The 17,749-nt window shown below is 34.9% G+C and overlaps 1 protein-coding gene across 2 annotated transcripts in view; it reads left to right on the top strand.

Annotated features, from left to right (window-relative positions):
• FAF1 (Fas associated factor 1) overlaps positions 1 to 17,749 on the top strand; it is a gene marked incomplete at both ends in the record, with an annotated part of 358,834 nt that overhangs the window by 174,820 nt on the left and 166,265 nt on the right. For both annotated transcript variants that reach the window (XM_080690990.1, XM_080690989.1), the window contains one exon: positions 10,459 to 10,545. In XM_080690990.1, coding sequence (XP_080547116.1) covers positions 10,459 to 10,545 — 87 coding nt within the window. The remainder of the gene's footprint in view (positions 1 to 10,458; positions 10,546 to 17,749) is intronic.

Below are 17,749 nucleotides of genomic sequence, written 5' to 3'. Positions count from 1 at the left end.
CTAGAGTAACTTTGAGCAAATTATTTACTGTATCTGAGCCTTAGTTTCTGCATTTGTAAAATAAAGATGATACATGTGAAAGGTTATTGTGAGGATGATGTTAAGATAGGCCCAAGTACATGGCTTATGCATGCTCAATTGCTTTCTCTTTCCTTCCAATTTCCTTTACTCAGCATCACTCAGGTAATTAGTGGCACAACTGAAATGAATGGCCCAGTTTGGCAGGGTGTAGTAGCAGGCACCAGTAATCCCAGTCTGACAGGAGGATTGCAGACTCAAGGCCAGCCTCAGCAATTTACGGAGACCATCAGCAACTACTTAGACCTGCTTCAACATTAAAAAAAAAAAAAAGTACTTGAGAGGCTGAGACAAGATTGCAGTTCAAGGTCAGCCTCAGCCAGTTGCTGAGGCCCTCTGTAACTTAGTGAGACCCTGTTTCAAAATGAAGAATAAAAAATAGGGCTGTGGATGTAGCTTGGAAGTAAAATGCCTCTGAGTTCAATCTCCAGTACTCCCCAAAAAGAAATAAATAAAAATAAAAAGGGCTAGGGGCTGTACAGATAGAATGCCCCTGGGTTCAATTCTCCAGTACCAAACAGACAAAAACAGGAACAAAAACAACAAAAAAACCCCAACATTATATATATATATATGTCTAAATATTACTTAAACAGAAATATGTATTATTTTGTAACTCCTTCCTTCCTCTCTACCTCCCTCCCTCCTTTGTTGGGATCAAATCCAGGACCTTGCACATGGCAGACAAGGTATTCAAGCTAAACCTTAACCCCCTAGTTTTTCTTAAGTATCATATGTTAATTTTTATATGTGGAACTGGGGATTGAACCCAGGGCCTCATACATGCTAGACAAAGCAGTGTTCTACTTTGAGATGTATCCCTAGCAGTTTTTATTTTATTTTGAGATAGGGCCTCAATAAGTTGCTCGGGCTGTCCTTGAACTTGGCAATGACCCTACCATAGCCTCTTCAGTATCTGGGATTACAGGCATGTGCCACCATGCCCAGGTTTATATGACAACCTTTTGTTGTTATTGTGGTGGTGGTTATTAGGGATTAAACCCAGGATCATTCTACTTCTGAGCTATACCTTCATCCCCCCCACCTTTTTTTTTTTTTTTTTTTTGGTGGTACTGGGGTTCCTGGAAGCCCTTCTACCTCCGGGCTACACTCCCTGACCTATTTTATTTATTTTTTGAAACAGGGTCTCTTACGCCAGCGTGGCCGGCTTCGAACCTGCACGATCCTCCTGTCTCCGCCTCCCGAGTGCAGGGATTATAAGCGTGCACCACCACGCCCGGCTAACTTCACCCCTTTTAAAAAATATATATATTTTAAAATAGGGCCTGGCTAAGTTGCTGAGGCTGGCCTTGTATTTGTGATCCTGCTGTTTGAGCTTCCTAAGTATGGGGATTATTGGTGTGCTCCACTGTGCTTGGTTCATGTAACAACTTTTGGTGTTATTAAATATTCTTTTATATTAGGGATTAACAATTGTTTTCTTTAAAGGGCTGAATATTTTAGGCTTTTCAGGGTATGTAGTTTGTTGCATCTACTCAGCTCTATTATCCTGGTCATACAGGAGCAGTTACAGATAACACTGAAACAAGCAGAAGTGGCTGTGTTCCAGTGTAACTTTATTGACAAAAGCCGACAGCAGACTGATTTTGGCTTCTGGGCTACACTTTACTTTATCCCTGATTTAATGTCATCACTTTATTGGCTGCATAGTATTTTTTTATTTATTTAACGATACTGTTGTTGGATATTAAATTGTACCAGGTGTATATGTGTGTTTGTGTGTGTGTGTGTGTGTGTGTGTGTGTGTGTGCGCGCGCGCGCTCACGTGCATGTATTGATAAGACTACAGTAAAAATTATTGTAGCTAAATATTTGGTTACATGTATGAGTATATCCTTAAGATTGACTAGTGTGTTGCTTCTGGCATCTTATCAGATTTTTATCTATTAAAATTCAGTTTTAGGGCTGGGATGTAACTCAGTGGCAAAGTGCTCACTTTGCAAGTACAATGCCCTGGGTTCAAGTCCTAGTGCCAAAAGACCAAAAGAAAAAAAATTTAAGCTAAAAATTTTTTTCTGACTTAAAAATGGAACCATTTCTGACATACAAGTATTTCTTGGTTTGTGTGACCAATCTTTTGTTGTTATTTTTCTGGGAATTGAACTCAGCCTCATGCATGCCAAGTAAATTCATCACTGAACCATACCCCAATTCCTATGTAATCAATCTTTAAAGTAGTATGTAAAATTAGCATTAAAGTAAAACTCTTAAAAATGTTTTTATATTGTTGCAATTATTTCTAGGTTTGATGTTGACCTTCATTGGTGTGTTCTTTCCTGGAAGGAATTATAAAGTGAATAGTTACCTTGCTTTTAAGTGGGGAAATTTTAAGAGCATTCATTGAGTAACTGTTGCTTTATTCACTGTAGGCAGTGAAAATAATTTGCTTCCTTAGTATTTACTAGACCATTAAATAATTGGGAAAACTCTATTCCCTCATTATTTCCACAAAATGCAGAGGAGAAATACTGCCCTCCAGGACAAAGTCTTGACTAACATGAGATTAACCTTTTTCTTTTGGGTCATATTTCACCTATCCTATAAAAGGCAAAAATGAATAAATGAAATCTGTTTAGTTTTCTGTATGTCTCAAACATAGTTATCTGGTATTTAGGGACATTTCTTCAATTCTTTCATGTACAGGTATTTCCCCATTATATTTAGTGTGACCAGTAGGTCATTTATTATGAATTTGCTATTGTAATGCAATTTTCAAATATATTTTTATGGCCAGAAAACAATCATACTTCAGCTTGAGGTATAAACACTGAATATTAATTCAGGTTTCAAGCAGAAAGTTGTATTAAACTAAAAGCTATGAAGTCTGAAATATGGAGGTAGTGATGTCTCTCCTTAATTTCTGGGTTGTTTTTTTTTTTTTTTTTGGTCCTGGGGATTGAATCCAGGGACACTATACCTCTGAGCTACATCCCCAATCCAATTTTTTATTCTTTGTTTTGAAGCAGGGTCTTACTAAATTGGAAAGGGCCTCACTAAATAGCTGAAGCTGGCTGTGAACCTGTGATCCTTCTGTCTCAGACTCCCAAGTATTGGATTACAAGTGTGTGCCACCATACCAGGCTCTCTCCTTAATTTCTAAGACTAATAAGAGCACTTAACCAAGCAAAGTTACAGCATTTCTAGAATTTTTTTGGCAAGTTTTTGATCCTATGTGTATTTTGCACATCCTAAAGCAGTACTTCTTCAAGTACAGATTGGTAAGAATCTTAGCACCACTTTCTGGACCCCAAAGGACCCAGAAAATTAGATCTACAGCAAGCCCAGGAATGTGCATTGTTCTCAGCTTTCATTTATAATATCAATTTTGGCAACTTCACATTTTCTCCAGGCTGTCCTCTTCCAGTTATTAGTATGTAGCCTCCTTCATTTTTGAAGTATAGTTAGCTTTGCTCAGCTATTAAACATTCTTTTAGCACTTTTAAGATCATCTTTTACCTTAAAATCTAGACTAAACCTTTAACTAGATATAAGTTCATTGTAACAAAGCCACGACTATTAGCCACTTTAAATATGAGCTAACTCTGTGATTTTGACCCATAACAAATTTTTAATATAGTGAATTAGGACTATAATCATGTTTCTAGCATTAGTTTTTCAGGATGGCAAGACTCCACTCACAATTATATGCATTTAAACTAGAATCCATATTTGATTTACTTTCATTATCATTACCCCAGTCATTTTTTAAAGTGCCAATCGTCCAGTTTCTTTATATGTAAGAATGAAATTAACTTAATGAAATTAAGTTTTTAAAGTATGGTCTAAAGCAAAGTATGTTATAGTTGTTGAAATGTACAATTTTGGTTAGAACCAAAAGATGTTTTTAAAGTGCGATCACTTCAAAGCCTGATTGAAAGCAACTTCAGTTAAATAGTTTTCTTGAAACAACATCTTCATTGTTTTCTAGAAAGATGGTATTTGAAAAAAAAAAAGAAATGTCTTGAGTTACTGTTTTTATGAGGAGAGAATTGCTGGGTCTTTTAAATAGTTAATGAGAAGAAGTAATAGTTAAACACTTGGAGCATTGATTTCTGATTTGAATTCTCGAACACAGGCCAGCCCTGGGGGAAGGAAAAAAAAAAAGCTTGCTAATTAACATTTGATTACTGATGCCACCTTCTCATTCCCCTTGCACCATCCGGTTTCAAGTGTTTTTTTGTTCAGGAAGGATTTTTAGGAGGGTTTAACTTGCATCTTAATAAACAAAGCCATGTGTAACTTCAATGTGTGTACAATATGTTTTTTTAAAAAAGAAAAGCATTAGATATGAAGTATGTGTTCACAACCCACTCAGAATCAGAAGTGATTGGTTTCTTAACTATGTAAGCCTTTCAGAGCACCAGTGATTGCTAGGAAACTGGAGCTAAGCCTAGTCTGTGTGCCTTATTTTGATTTAAACATATACATACAAATACTTGTTTGTTCAGTGTAGTTATTGTTTAGCAAACTCTTAACTATAATATTGTTTGATAGTGTGAAATACTTGAGAGTGCACAGAGTGATAGATTTAAAATTTGGACACGCACAAGTTCTAATATGACCACTGGCACTTCTTTCTTTCTTTCTTTCTTTCTTTCTTTCTTTCTTTCTTTCTTTCTTTCTTTCTTTCAAGGATGATAGGAGAATGAAATGGATGTCAATGGTTTTGAGATACTTTTTGTAAAGACTATAATGTGTCATAGTATCTTGATTCAGAAAATCTAGAAACTGGAAAGCTAATTGATAACTATTATAATAAGCCCATGGCAATTGAATATTTTGCTTTTATTTCGGTTATATTAAGATGTTTGATATGTGAACAGTCCTGGGCCAGATTTCTAAAAAAATTAAATAATGAAATAAATTAATACAGCTTTAAAACTAATAGTAGGATTCTGGCTGCTGTGGTTTAACACAGGATAGCCTTACTAATAACATTTAATTGAGCGAATAGTTATTTGGGAAATCATTATGAAAGAATATTTTTAAATGAGATCTTATGAGGGGAAAATATCAGTTAGTTTTAAAGAAAATGTAAAAACTGAGACTTTTCTTCATCCAAGAAAAAAATACCTCAAATGCTTATGTTATCTTTATTTCTCACCTGAAATTATTTTGCCCTTTCTGTTTTTGCTGTCTCTGTGCCATTTATTAAATCTATTATTGTTCTGCCATTTAAAATCATTAATGGCTGTAAACTTTTCCTCATTACTTCTTTGTCTTGCATACATTTAGCCCCCCTCCCATTTAGGACTCTTAACTCCCAATATTCTAATGAAATCATAGGATCTTGGAGCTTTGAAAAATCAGAAGTGATCATGTTTAAGTTGTGTAAAATAAAGGCTCCACCAGTTTGTCCACAGTAATAGCTGTGCAGAATTAGAATTAGAAATCTAGTTTTCATGCCTCTCTCTATGCAATAACACAAACTTTGTTGACTTTCTTTTTCTATTATCAGAATTAGCTTTTCCCTTGAATGATACCTGAATGGCATTTAAAATTCCCTGAAATTTTTTTGCAAGTTTGACATTTAGCTGACAAGAAATGATTTTATTGTCACTGACATTGTGATATACTAAGCCTTATATCTTTCAATTTGAGTAGCTAAGAACAACATTTAGCCTGTAGAAGACTAATTTTCCTAAGAATTGTTTCTGAAAGAAATTTTGATGACATTTACTATGAAATAAAGCTGATTGAAAATTCAAGTGCATCAAGGAAAAATTATTGTGGGAATTGAATATCTTGTGAATATATATTTATAATTTGATATTAAACAAGTAATAAAATGATTTTTTCTTCAGTAATGTCATTAGCTTGAAATTTTTATAGATACTTAGGAAATATGAAGTTTGATAAAGAGATAATTACATAACTTTGTTAATTATATAGTATATAAATTATTATCTATTCATGAAAAGTAAATAATAAAGAAATTTAATTTTTATCAGTCACAACTTTTAAAATCTGAAGCAATGGGGGGAAATAGTAAATTATCTCTTTTTGAAAAGGAATAATTTAAAGAAAATAGACCTTGGAATCTATTGTTAGTCTAGAACTCTTGAATCAAATACGGTATAGTTTGTAATGTAATTTTAATGTTCAGCTGGTAATCAAAGCATTTATTAAATTTCTTTAGAACTAATGGAAACATTTGCATAGTTTAGCAGCCTGAAATCTCATAGATTTAGAGCTTAATGCAAAACAAGAATTGAAAAGATTATGAAGGTTCAGCATGATCTTGAGCCAGTGCTGATCAAAGAAAACGTGTAAGACAAAAAGGCCCTTAGGAAATGTTACGAGTGAAGTGCCACTTGTCCTTTACTGGAATTTAACAGCCTCTAAAGATGAAACCCAGCAGAAGCAGCACAATAATGGCAGCTGGGCATGCCAGCCACAGTACCCTAGCCTGTGTGTGTGCTCTCTGCCTCTCTCCAGTGCTCCCAAATCTCTCAAGTCAATCTATCACTTGCCCCACTCCTTCTTTCTCTCTCCCTCCCTTTTAGTCTCCTATCTGTCTTTCCCCCTCTTTATCCTTCATCTCACTCCTTCTCTCCTTCCTCCCTCCACTCTCCCCTCTCTTTCTTCCCCTGCCTCTCTCCTCTCTTCATCCTCCCTCCTTCTTTGAAAAAAACTATCTTTTATCTGATTCATGATGACTTTAAATTCATTTGTATTGTTTTATACACAGCTGTGTTTTACCATTTAGGTTTTCTAGAATACTATTTTTTAAAAACTTGTTTTTACTTTTGCATTGTGCACATTTTAGGTTTTTCTTTCTCCGTTGATTGTGATTTACAATTATAATTAAATACAGCCATCAATAAAGATAATGGAAATTTTCTATTTCTACTAAATTACCATTCATTTGGTACTTTGTATCACTTATGCTTCTTCCATGTAATGGCAAAAAGTCTGCCTATGGTCACAACATTGATAAACATGGACTTATTTTTGCAAAGCCTTTTTTTCACTTAAATTGTTATTTAGTGATTGTGATTTAACACAGGCTTTTTTTTTTTTTGGCTTAATCTCAGAGTACTCTGTGAATTTAGCCTTTGCATGGAATAACCAAACATTAGCCTAATATGCTTTTACATGCTACTCTCTCAGCCAACTTCTGTCTGCATTAACCAGTTTATTCTATGACAAGTTGCTTAACAGATGTCATTCTAAGCAGAACAATGAGGCCAAATACTTGTGCAGTGGCTAACATTACTCTAACTTTGATCACTTTTGTTCAGCACATCAGTCTGGCATTGTGCTTTATACCAACATAACACTATAGCCAGAACATGCTTTTCAGGCTTAGAATAGCAAAGGAATGTTATTCAATTCAGTGCAGTTACAGATGAGTTAATGAAAGAAGAAAATACTGTTTATTTCATAATATATTGTTGTATTTTGGAATCAAAGTAGAATTTAAAGAATCTCACTCCAAAGTTGTTTATGTACTCATAATATTTGTATATACACTCCAGTACGTGGGTAGCCTTGCCAGATTTCCAGCAGATGTAAATATTTTTTCTTGCTCCCCCCAAAGTACCTAATGAAATTTGGTGTATCTAGACCAAAAAAAAAAAAAAAAAAAAAAAAAAAGAGAGAGAGAGAGAGAGAGAGAGATAAAAAACTTTAACGAAGGAAATTTTGCCTTAAAGCCCAGATTTCTCAGACTCCCTTTTCTGTCCTTTCTCTGTTTTACTAATATAATTATTTGCATTTGTGGAACACCTTTCTCCTAGAGTGTTAATGTTTAAACATGACAGAATTGTCTCAACTTGTGAAGTGGTCAAAGGTTAGCCCAGTTGCATTTGCTTAAATTGTTGGGTTGATAATGACTGATGAAAACTTTTAAACTTGATGTGACTGATTATAAACAAAATATTGCATGGTAGACTGGCCATTGCTAAGAACCTCTGAAGAAAAGCTGTTTGTTTGAATTGAGTCGGGATCAGGCCATGTCCCAAGCTCCTCAGATCTCATTTACTAAGAGTTTTAGGGTTTTTTTTCCACAGGTGTACAGTAGAGATAAAAAATAGATTGAGTTCCATGTTTTGTTTTGCCTCCCCCACTCCCTTGTGAACATATATCTCTATTTCACTGAAAGGGTAACTTAGCTGTGTTTATGATAGTATAATAAAGAGTAATGTGATAACAAAATGCTGTAATTGAACAACATGATACTTTAGGTTTCTGCTTTTTAAAAACATAAATGAATGCTGCTTGTTGAAGTATGAGCAACCATATTGAAGTCTTATTATAGAACATATTATGTGAAACATTTTAACACTGGCTCCATTTGTTAAAATAGGGTAATAATGCTATTGCCTGGAGATTTAGTTAAAATGAATGGTTTCTCCAATATTACAATTTGTTAATTTATCTTAATTGAAAATAAACAGTAAAGTAGATTTTCTATATGTTTTTAGGAAAAAAGCTAAAGAAAGATTTGATGCTTCTTAATTACTGGGTAACAGAGTTTTTTTTTTTTTTTTTTTGGTGGTACTGGGGTTCCTGGAAGCCCTTCTACCTCGGGGCTACACTCCCAGACCTATATTTACATTTTCATTTTGGAAACAGGGTCTCCTAAGCCAGCGCGCGGCTGGCTTCGAACCTGCGCGATCCTCCTGTCTCCGCCTCCCAAGCGCGGGGTTTACAAGCTTGCGCCACCACATCCGGCTGGGTAACAGAGTTTTACCTTCCAATACTTTATTCCAATTGGTTACTTTCTTACTCTCCTACAGTGAAAGGTATAATGTTGCTACTGGGAAAATGGGTTTTTCAATCTTTAGTGGCACTTACTGTATTTTCTTTTCAAGAAGAACCTACATTTTATCTTATGGATAGCTCTGGTGGTAGTAAATATCATATTGAGATAGTTTTTTTTTGGGGGGGTACTAAAGGGTTAAACGCAGGGGCATTTTACCTCTGACCTACACCCCCAGCCATATGTTTTCCTTTTTACTTTGAAACAGGGTCTCACTAAGTTGTAGATGGCCTCCCCAAGTTGCTGAGGCAGACTGGGAACCTCCTTATCTCCTCTCAAGTACTGGGATTACAGGCATGTGCCACCATGCCCAGCTAAAATAGTCTTTAATTTGGCATGATTTCAGAGAAATATTCTATATTGCTTTATTACTTTTTTGTATCTTTGAAACATAAAATGTAAAGATAACATCAGCCTTTTACCCTGCCTCAACACAGGACAGAGAAGAACACTTTCCTTCTCTCTCCCATATGGAAAAATATATTTATTTTTGTTTGACTCATTATACAATTTAAAAAATTAAATAAAGACATAATTTTAGTCTGGCCTAGAACTGTATACCTGAAGTTTCTTGACTAAAAAGAAACTTGAGGTCATCTAGGAATCAAAAACCAATCAAGGAGGAGAGTTTCTTTTTTAAAGTGATAACATTATAATTATACACACGCTGGGCGTGGTGCACGCTTGTAATCCCCGCGCTTGGGAGGCGGAGACAGGAGGATCACACAGGTTTGAAACCAGCCTCGCTGGCTTAAGAGACCCTGTTTCCAAATAAAAATATAAAATAAGTCTGGGAGTATAGCCTGGAGGTAGAAGGGTTTCCAAGAACCCCAGTGCCACCCCCCAAAAAAAAGCATTAAAAATAATTATATGCAAAAGTAGGATTTATTGTGATATATTCATTCTACATGCATAGAACATAATTGGTCAGTGCTTCCCTTTCCCTTCCCTTTCCTCTGCTCTACTGGTACCCCTTCTCTTTGTGTTTTCATGAGAACCCCTTGTCATACCTTTTTTCTCTCTAGCTTTCACATTTGAGAGAAAACATACAATGCTTAACTTTCTGTCTAGTTTGTTTCACTTTGCATGATGTTCTCCAATTCCATTTATTTATCAGCAAATGACAAAATTTCATTCCTATGACTGAGCAAAACTCCACTATATAATGTGGTATATATTGCCACATTTTCTTTATCCATTCATCTGTTGACGGACATCTAGGCTGATCTATAAAATGTCTATTGGGAATTGTGCTGCTATAAACACTGTTATGCATGTATCTTTATAGTATACCAACTTTAGTTCGTCTGGATAAATACCAAATAACTGGGTCATATAGTGATTCTATTCCTAGTGTTTTCAAGAATCAAGGAAGGATGTTTCTTGAACCATTATTTCATCTAGTGTTCATTAAAATTCTGCTTTAGAATTTGATTCATTTTCACAAATTTTCTGATTTGTGTTTTCTTAGTTTCAAATTCTTGTTTTGAATCTAGATAAAAATAGGAAACATTTTATCACATAAATTGACTAAAAGTATCATAAGTCATGCGGAAACACTATTTTAATATGCTGTCTCTTCCTTTTTACAGGTCAAGAGAAATGTGTATGACCTTACAAGTATACCTGTTCGACATCAGTTATGGGAGGGCTGGCCAGCCTCTGCCATAGATGACTCAGTAAGTAACAGTCAAGTTCTTACTTTTATATCTTATTTCTTTGGCCACTTTCAGTTTAATTGACTTTGCTAACATGCAAAATCAAATGCTTTGAATATTCCATTAAAAGAAATCTGTAGATCAAACAATGTTAAAATAAGAACAGTTGTAATAATTTGAGTTTATTTATAGGACAGATATTGTAAGCCAAACACATAAACATTTTATTAGTAGTGTTATAACACCAGTGTCAGAAACTTTATGGGGCTTGATTTGACTTAAAATTTTTCATGACAAGAAAAATTTGTGCAGATGTTATTAATGAAATGTTCAAAGTAAAAAGAAAAACTTTTCCATTATTACAGATATTTCAAAATCAAACTAGTCATTATATTTAAATTTTTTTTTGTGTGTGGTACTGGGCACGGAACCCAGGGGTATTTTACCTTCAAGCTACACACCCACCCCTATTTTTTAGTCTTTTTATTTGTGAAACAGGGTCTCACTGAGTTGTTAAGGTTCTCACTAAGTAGCTGAGGCTGTCCGTGAACTGTGATCCTCCAATCTCAGCCTCTTGAATGCTGGGATTACAAGTGTATGCCACCACACCTGGATATATATTCCTTTGGTGGTACTGGGGTTCCTGGAAACCCTTCTACCTCTGGGCTACACTCCCAGACCTATTTTACATATTTTTTTTTTTTGGAAACAGGGTCTCTTAAGCCAGGGAGGCTGGCTTCGAACCAGCAGGATCCTCCTTTCTCCACCTCCCAAGCAGGGGGTGGGGGGGAATACAAGCTTGCGCCACCACACCTGGCACATCCGGCTATATTTAATTTTAAGACTACATTTTTTATGATAAACTGGTGTTTAAAAAATAAATTTTACAGATAGTAGCACTTTATCCTTAGATAGATAAATTTCACTACCACAAAAAAATGGAAGAATAAGTTAATCTGTCATTTTTACCTGTTATATTTATTTATAGTAATTTTTCTATTGTAAATTTTGAAACTATTCCGACCTCTGCCCTATTTCCCATAACTACTTACTTCCAAGAGAATAAAATTTTATCATCTGAGAAAGCCAACTGAAATTAATTAAGTTTGAGCCACTTTTTCCCACACACTTGCTTATTGTAAACAGCCATTAAACAAACAAACAAACTAACTAACAATCAAATCTATAAATAAATGAGACTATTTCAGAAGATCTGGATTAAATTTAACTTTTAAAATAAATAGGACTAAAAATAAATTGGGACTTTTGAAACATTTTGTAATAGTAAATACTCAATATTATAACTAAGAATTGAATTACCTATTTACATTTTATGTTTCTATTGATTTCTTTCTCCTTTTCTAGCACCATCATCATCTATTTTAATCTAAAGGAATTCTTTAGAGGAAGACAGAAAAATATTAAGATAATTTATTATTATTATTATTATTATTATTATTATTATTATTATTATTTTGGTGGTGGTGGTACTGGGGTTCCTGGAAGCCCTTGTACCTCCAGGCTACACTCCCAGACCTATTTTATACTTTTTATTTGAAAACAGGGTCTCTTAAGCCAACGCAGCTGGCTTCAAACCTGTGCAATCCTCCTGTCTCCGCCTCCCAAGCGCAGGGATTACATAAGCGTAATATAATTCATTTATAAAGATGCTTCTTGGATTTAATTATTTACAATATCAACACTGCCTTTGAAAATTGCTCAGTGGATTACAGAACTTTAAAAACAATCAGAAAAGCTGGGAGTGGTGGCGCACGCTTGTAATTCCTGTATTCTGGAGGCTGAGACAGGAGGATCATGTTTCATGTACAGCCTCAGCTACTTAGTGAGGCCCTCCACAACTCAGTGAGACCCTGTTTCAAAATAAAGAATAAAAAATTGGGCAGGAGATGTAGCTCGGAGGTCAAATGTCTCTGGGTCCATCCCCAGACCTGCCCCACCCCCCCAAAAATCAGAAAATACAAAGTTTTATATTTTTAAATAACCCTTTCAGAAACAAAATTTAGGTATAGATACTAACATTTATTTCTGAATAACTTTTTAGAATTAAAATCACTTTATTTGTTGGTTCATTTATCATTACTATGAGTATAGCTAGAGTTGTTGGTTTTTGATAGGGTTTATTTTCTGTTTTGTTTTTTAGGGGTTTTTTCCTGTTATGGTGAGAAATTTAGTAAGAAATGTGTGACATTTTAAGTAAAGAAGTATTGTTCACAAAGGACAGCATTCTGTTTATCTTAGGAGACATGAAGAAGCTAGAGATTCTAGTTCTAACCATGTCTAAAAACCTTTTATAAGAAATAATAACACTGATAGTAAAAATAATAAGATCAGAGCATGTCACTAAAATTTTCTGAGCTTCAGTTACCTCAATAATTTGTACTATTTGTATGAAGATTAGTAATAATATATATTTGCTATCTGGCTCATGATAGATACCTGATAAATGACAGTTGATGTTGTAGTTAATATTAGCACAATTAAAAAAGGATTATAGGTAAGAATCGACTGATTTAAATAAATGAGATGATGTCTGAGATTTGCTACAGAATAATCTGTGGGAGAGCAGGAATGAGTGAGGACAGAGGTAATGCAGACTAGCCATATACTGATCTTTTTGAGTCTGAGTGATGAATAATACTGGGTTTGTGTATTTAAAGATTTCTATAAAATAAAAAGTTTAAAGCAAAGTAACTAACTGACTTGATAGCAAGGATATAAGGTAATGGGGAAAGTCTAGAAATATGGACTACACAGGCTTCAGAATGGATCCACTATCTCTAGTGCTTGAGGTTAGGGAAAAAATGTCTCAAGCCAACACTTGTAGAAACCAGACGAAATAGGTTTTATCAGGTACAAGTTCAAAAGTAATTAGGGAAATTCAATGAAGTGTAATAAATTTTTCTGTAACAGAGTGCTTTAGAAATTTTAGGTACTAATTCATTGAATTGGGTTGACATAGTCTTGTATGAGACGCGAGCTTTAATTTTTTTTCTTGCGGCACCAAGAAAACCCAAGGGCATTCTACCTCCAAGCTACACCCCCAGCCCTATTTTTTTTTTTATTCTTTATTTTGTTGGGTCTCACTGAGTTGAAAGGGCCTCATTAAGTAGTTGAGGCTGTCTGAGAATAGTGATCCTCTTGTCTCAGCCTCCCAAATGCTGGGATTACAAGCATGTGCCACCACCCCTGCCTTAATATTTATCTTTTTACTAAGTAGTTGTGTGGAGCTTTCCTTAGCATAGGAGAATATGGAAAGCAGGTAAGACTACTGGTATTCAAGAAATTAATGCTACCTAGTGCTGAGTCTACATCCCAAGTACAAAAGGGAATCCCCTAAAGGGGTTTGATTCTCTATGCCTCATTATTCGCATTTGCACCTTTTCCCAGAACCTGTGAAGTGGTGCCTGCCCACACTTCCCCAGAGCAAATGTTTCCATATTGGCAGCATGTCGCCTTGAGCTGTATGATTTGATACAACAAAGATGTTTAGGGCCAACCCGCTTTTACCTGGCTCTACCTCTAGCATTTGAGTGTAGGCAAAAAAATATGTTAACCTAGTGTTATAAAGAGATCCTAATCAAAAAAATTCATAAAACCTTTCTTTCGTTAAGTCTATAAAAACCCATAAATCTGGTACTTGTAAGTCTATATTGTTGCAGGCAGTAGTGTTTTTATTCTTACTGAAATCACTCAAGTGGAGGCATCTGCTACAAAACAAGATAGTCCTTACAGCTTAGGGCATGATTTGGGTACAGCTGAGAAATGTCAGCTGTGTAAACAGCCTGAAATGTGTTACCAACAAAAATATAATTAATTTCTTTCCAAGACTGTGTGCCATAACTTAATACTTAAAATGGTTTAACTTTCAGTGCAAGCACCTGAACACTTGCTTTCCAGTGCCAGAGTAGAGGATTGGTTATAAAGGTCATTAAAAGTGAAGTTAGTCTGCACATTTTCTGTTCCGTTTCAGAAATTTATGTGACTTTGGATATACAGTAGCTTTAGATACCAGTGGCCTTCATGAATTTATGGAAATATCATAGATCAAGAAGTTAATAGATTTGGGCTGATGGAAATGTTCTAAAATTGGATTGTGATAAAGGTTGCCCACCTATCTATTTACTAAAAGTCAATGAATTGAACATTTAAAGTGAATAAATATTATGACATGTAAATTGTTTCTCAGTGGAGCTATTTTTTAAAAGAATGTAATGAACTAGATTAAAATAATTTTTTATCTATGTGTTTATGCTGCATCAAATACTTTGCAGTAACACAGAAAATGTTTGGTATACTTCTCATTAACCTTTGACTTAGAAAACAGGACAAAGAAAATAGACTTCTTATAATTACATTCTTGTATAATCTTAAATCTCTTATGTAACCAATAGAATTGAATCTTTTGGTATTTTTAAGCTACTCAGTGAAGTTAATAGCCATTTATAACATTGCTGCCCATCTCCCTTCAGAGTTAAGGTATTTCTTTGCCTGTAGTTGTGCTCCAGGGGAGTAGCAGATAGAGTATAGTTGTCAATAACTCGGTTTCTTTTGCACTCTTTCATCAGGGAAATAGGTATCCAAAAGCTTTACCAGTAGGGGAATGTTTTCATGCTGTGACAGTTCAGCTGTGAGAACAAGGAGTTGCAAGTAGGCGAAATCTCATTTTACACTTTAACAAGGATGCTCTTAGCTTCCAGAGAGTAGACATAATTTTAACACTGTGAATTATGTCCAGATACTTTATTATACTGCAGTCTGAATATATGTAGTTTTTAAAAAAATATTCAGGACTTAATGCTTATACAAAGGAGAAAGAATCATTCAGTTTTTGTTTGTTATTGGTTGTGTTTTGTGCAGGAGGGGTCACAGTACTGATGATTAAAGCCAGGAGTACTATACCAGTGAGCTACACCCCCAACCCTTTTTATTTTTAACTTTGAGATAGGGTCTCTCAAAATTGCTCAAACTGGCCTCAAGCTTGTGATCCTCCTGGCTCTCCTGAGTAGCTGAGATGATAGCCTTCAGTATTGATACTTTTTTGGTTGTGTGCCCTTTTTTTTTTCTTTTTTTTTTTTTTTTTTTGAGGTTACCAGTGGTCTTCCCTAGTACATTCGTTAGCTAAAGGATGTTAACTCAGAATTTAAGGAAGTAAAAATTTTAGAATTAGAGGTATTTGTACATGTGTTAGGAATCAGAAAGCAACTTTTAATATATTCTTGAATTAAGAATATTTGATCACTTATAATCAAAACCATTTTACAGTAACCCCTTATAAAATAAAAATAAGGCAAAAATCTCACACATATGTGCACCTGCTCACTCACACGCACCATTGGAATAAAAAAAAAACGTTAATGAAGGAATGTCTGTCATCTGCTTTGACCATTCTGATGAGAGAGTCTTCTGCAGTTTTTCCCTAAATGCCTTGTGTTAAGTGGGTGTCTGTCAAGTTATGCATATATTCCTGACACTGGACCCTGTCTCCTCTTCATAGACTCCCAGTTGCCACATATTTAACACATTGAAGTTATCAACTAAGTTTTTTTTGTCGGGGGTGGGGGGTTACTGGGGATTGAACCCAAAGGCATTCTACCTCTGACTACACCTCAAGCCATTTTTTATTTTTTGTTTTGAAACAGGGTCTTGCTAGGTTGCTGAGAGTCTTACTAAGTTATTGAGGCTGATCTTGAGCCTGGGATCCTCCTGTTTCAGCCTCCCAAGTACTGGGATTACAGATGTGTGTCACAATGTTGCGTTTCAACTAAGTAAATTTATAAGCCTCTACTATACTAATTTTGTTACTGAAAGATAACATTTCTGAAGCACAGCATGAATGATGTTTAGCTTTGCTTACTTGCCTTTAGTTTTAAACCTGTACTTGTTGGTTGATACACAGACTTTTCTACCAGCATTCAGAATCCTTTATTTTTTGGTTTGAAACTTCTAAGTTATTTCACTAACAGCCCCAGAGTAAATGCTTCATATATATATATATATATATTTGTTGAATGAGTGATTAAATAATACAGCATATGTGTCTCAGCTTTAGCTAAATATTCATCTTGCTTTTCCTCAAATATATTTTGTGCTCTTTCCTATTCTGTGTCATTTAATTAATCATACTATTTTTTCTACCTAGAATACTTACAACAATTTTCTCCTTCTGTTCAGACTTTAAGAAGCCCTGCCTGTGTCCTTGTTTCATCCTTCTTTCTCCAGCTCCTTTAAAATTGAATTGTAGTCCTGTTCTTCCATTTCAATTCTTTTCCTCCCTTCTTCCTTCCCTCCCATGTGGCTTTATCACTTGCCAACTGAGTCATTTTAAGCAACTTCATTAACCTTTGGGTTTCAGTCTCTCTAAATGTAGAACAAGGATAGAATTACTCATAGTTATTCTGAAGATTTTTAAAAGAGTTGCTAGTTACAAGATGTGTTATTTTGAAGATTGTAGTAGTTAGTAATAGAAGAATATTTACATGATAATCTTGGGCTAATTTTTTCATTCATCTATTCATTTGCTTGACATTTATGAAACAACTCTTAGAAGATAGCAATAGTGCTGGTCTTGAAAGCTACAAGGGTAAGCTCCTCCTACTTCCAAGGAATTGCAGAATATAGTGGGAGACATAACATTGACAAACAATGAAGAGTTGAGAGTTGACATTTTGCATTAATATATGTGCAGTGGGATTATAGAAGAGAAAACAACCCATTTTGCTAACAGTGGTAAAGAAATGGCTTCCAAGACAAAAGGGACATTTCAAGTACATTTTGATTCGTATACATGTGTTCCTCTTCTCTGTTGTCTATTATTATTATTATTATTATTATTATTATTATTATTATTATTTGCAGTACTGGGGATGGAACCCAGGGCCATTCTATCTATGAGCTACACCCCCAGCCCTATTTTTTATTCTTTCTTTATTTATTTATTTATTTATTTATTTATTTATTTATTTATTTATTTATTTTGTGGTACTGGGAATGGAACCCAGGGGTTTTCTGCCTCTGGGCTGTACTTCCAGACCTATTTTATACTTTATTTGGAAACAGGGTCTCACTAAGTTGCTGAGAGCCTCACTAAGTAGCTGAGGCTGGCTGTGAACTGTGGTCTGATTACAAGCATGCTCTACCACACCTGACTGTCTGTCAGTTATAATCCCCACTTCTTGACATGTGCTAGAAATGGAACCCAGAACCT

Source organism: Muscardinus avellanarius, assembly GCF_963383645.1.
Source record: "Muscardinus avellanarius genome assembly, chromosome: 3".
Classification (NCBI taxonomy): domain Eukaryota; kingdom Metazoa; phylum Chordata; class Mammalia; order Rodentia; family Gliridae; genus Muscardinus; species Muscardinus avellanarius.
Note: the sequence above shows the minus strand (reverse complement) of the source record. Positions and strands in the feature narration are given on the sequence as shown.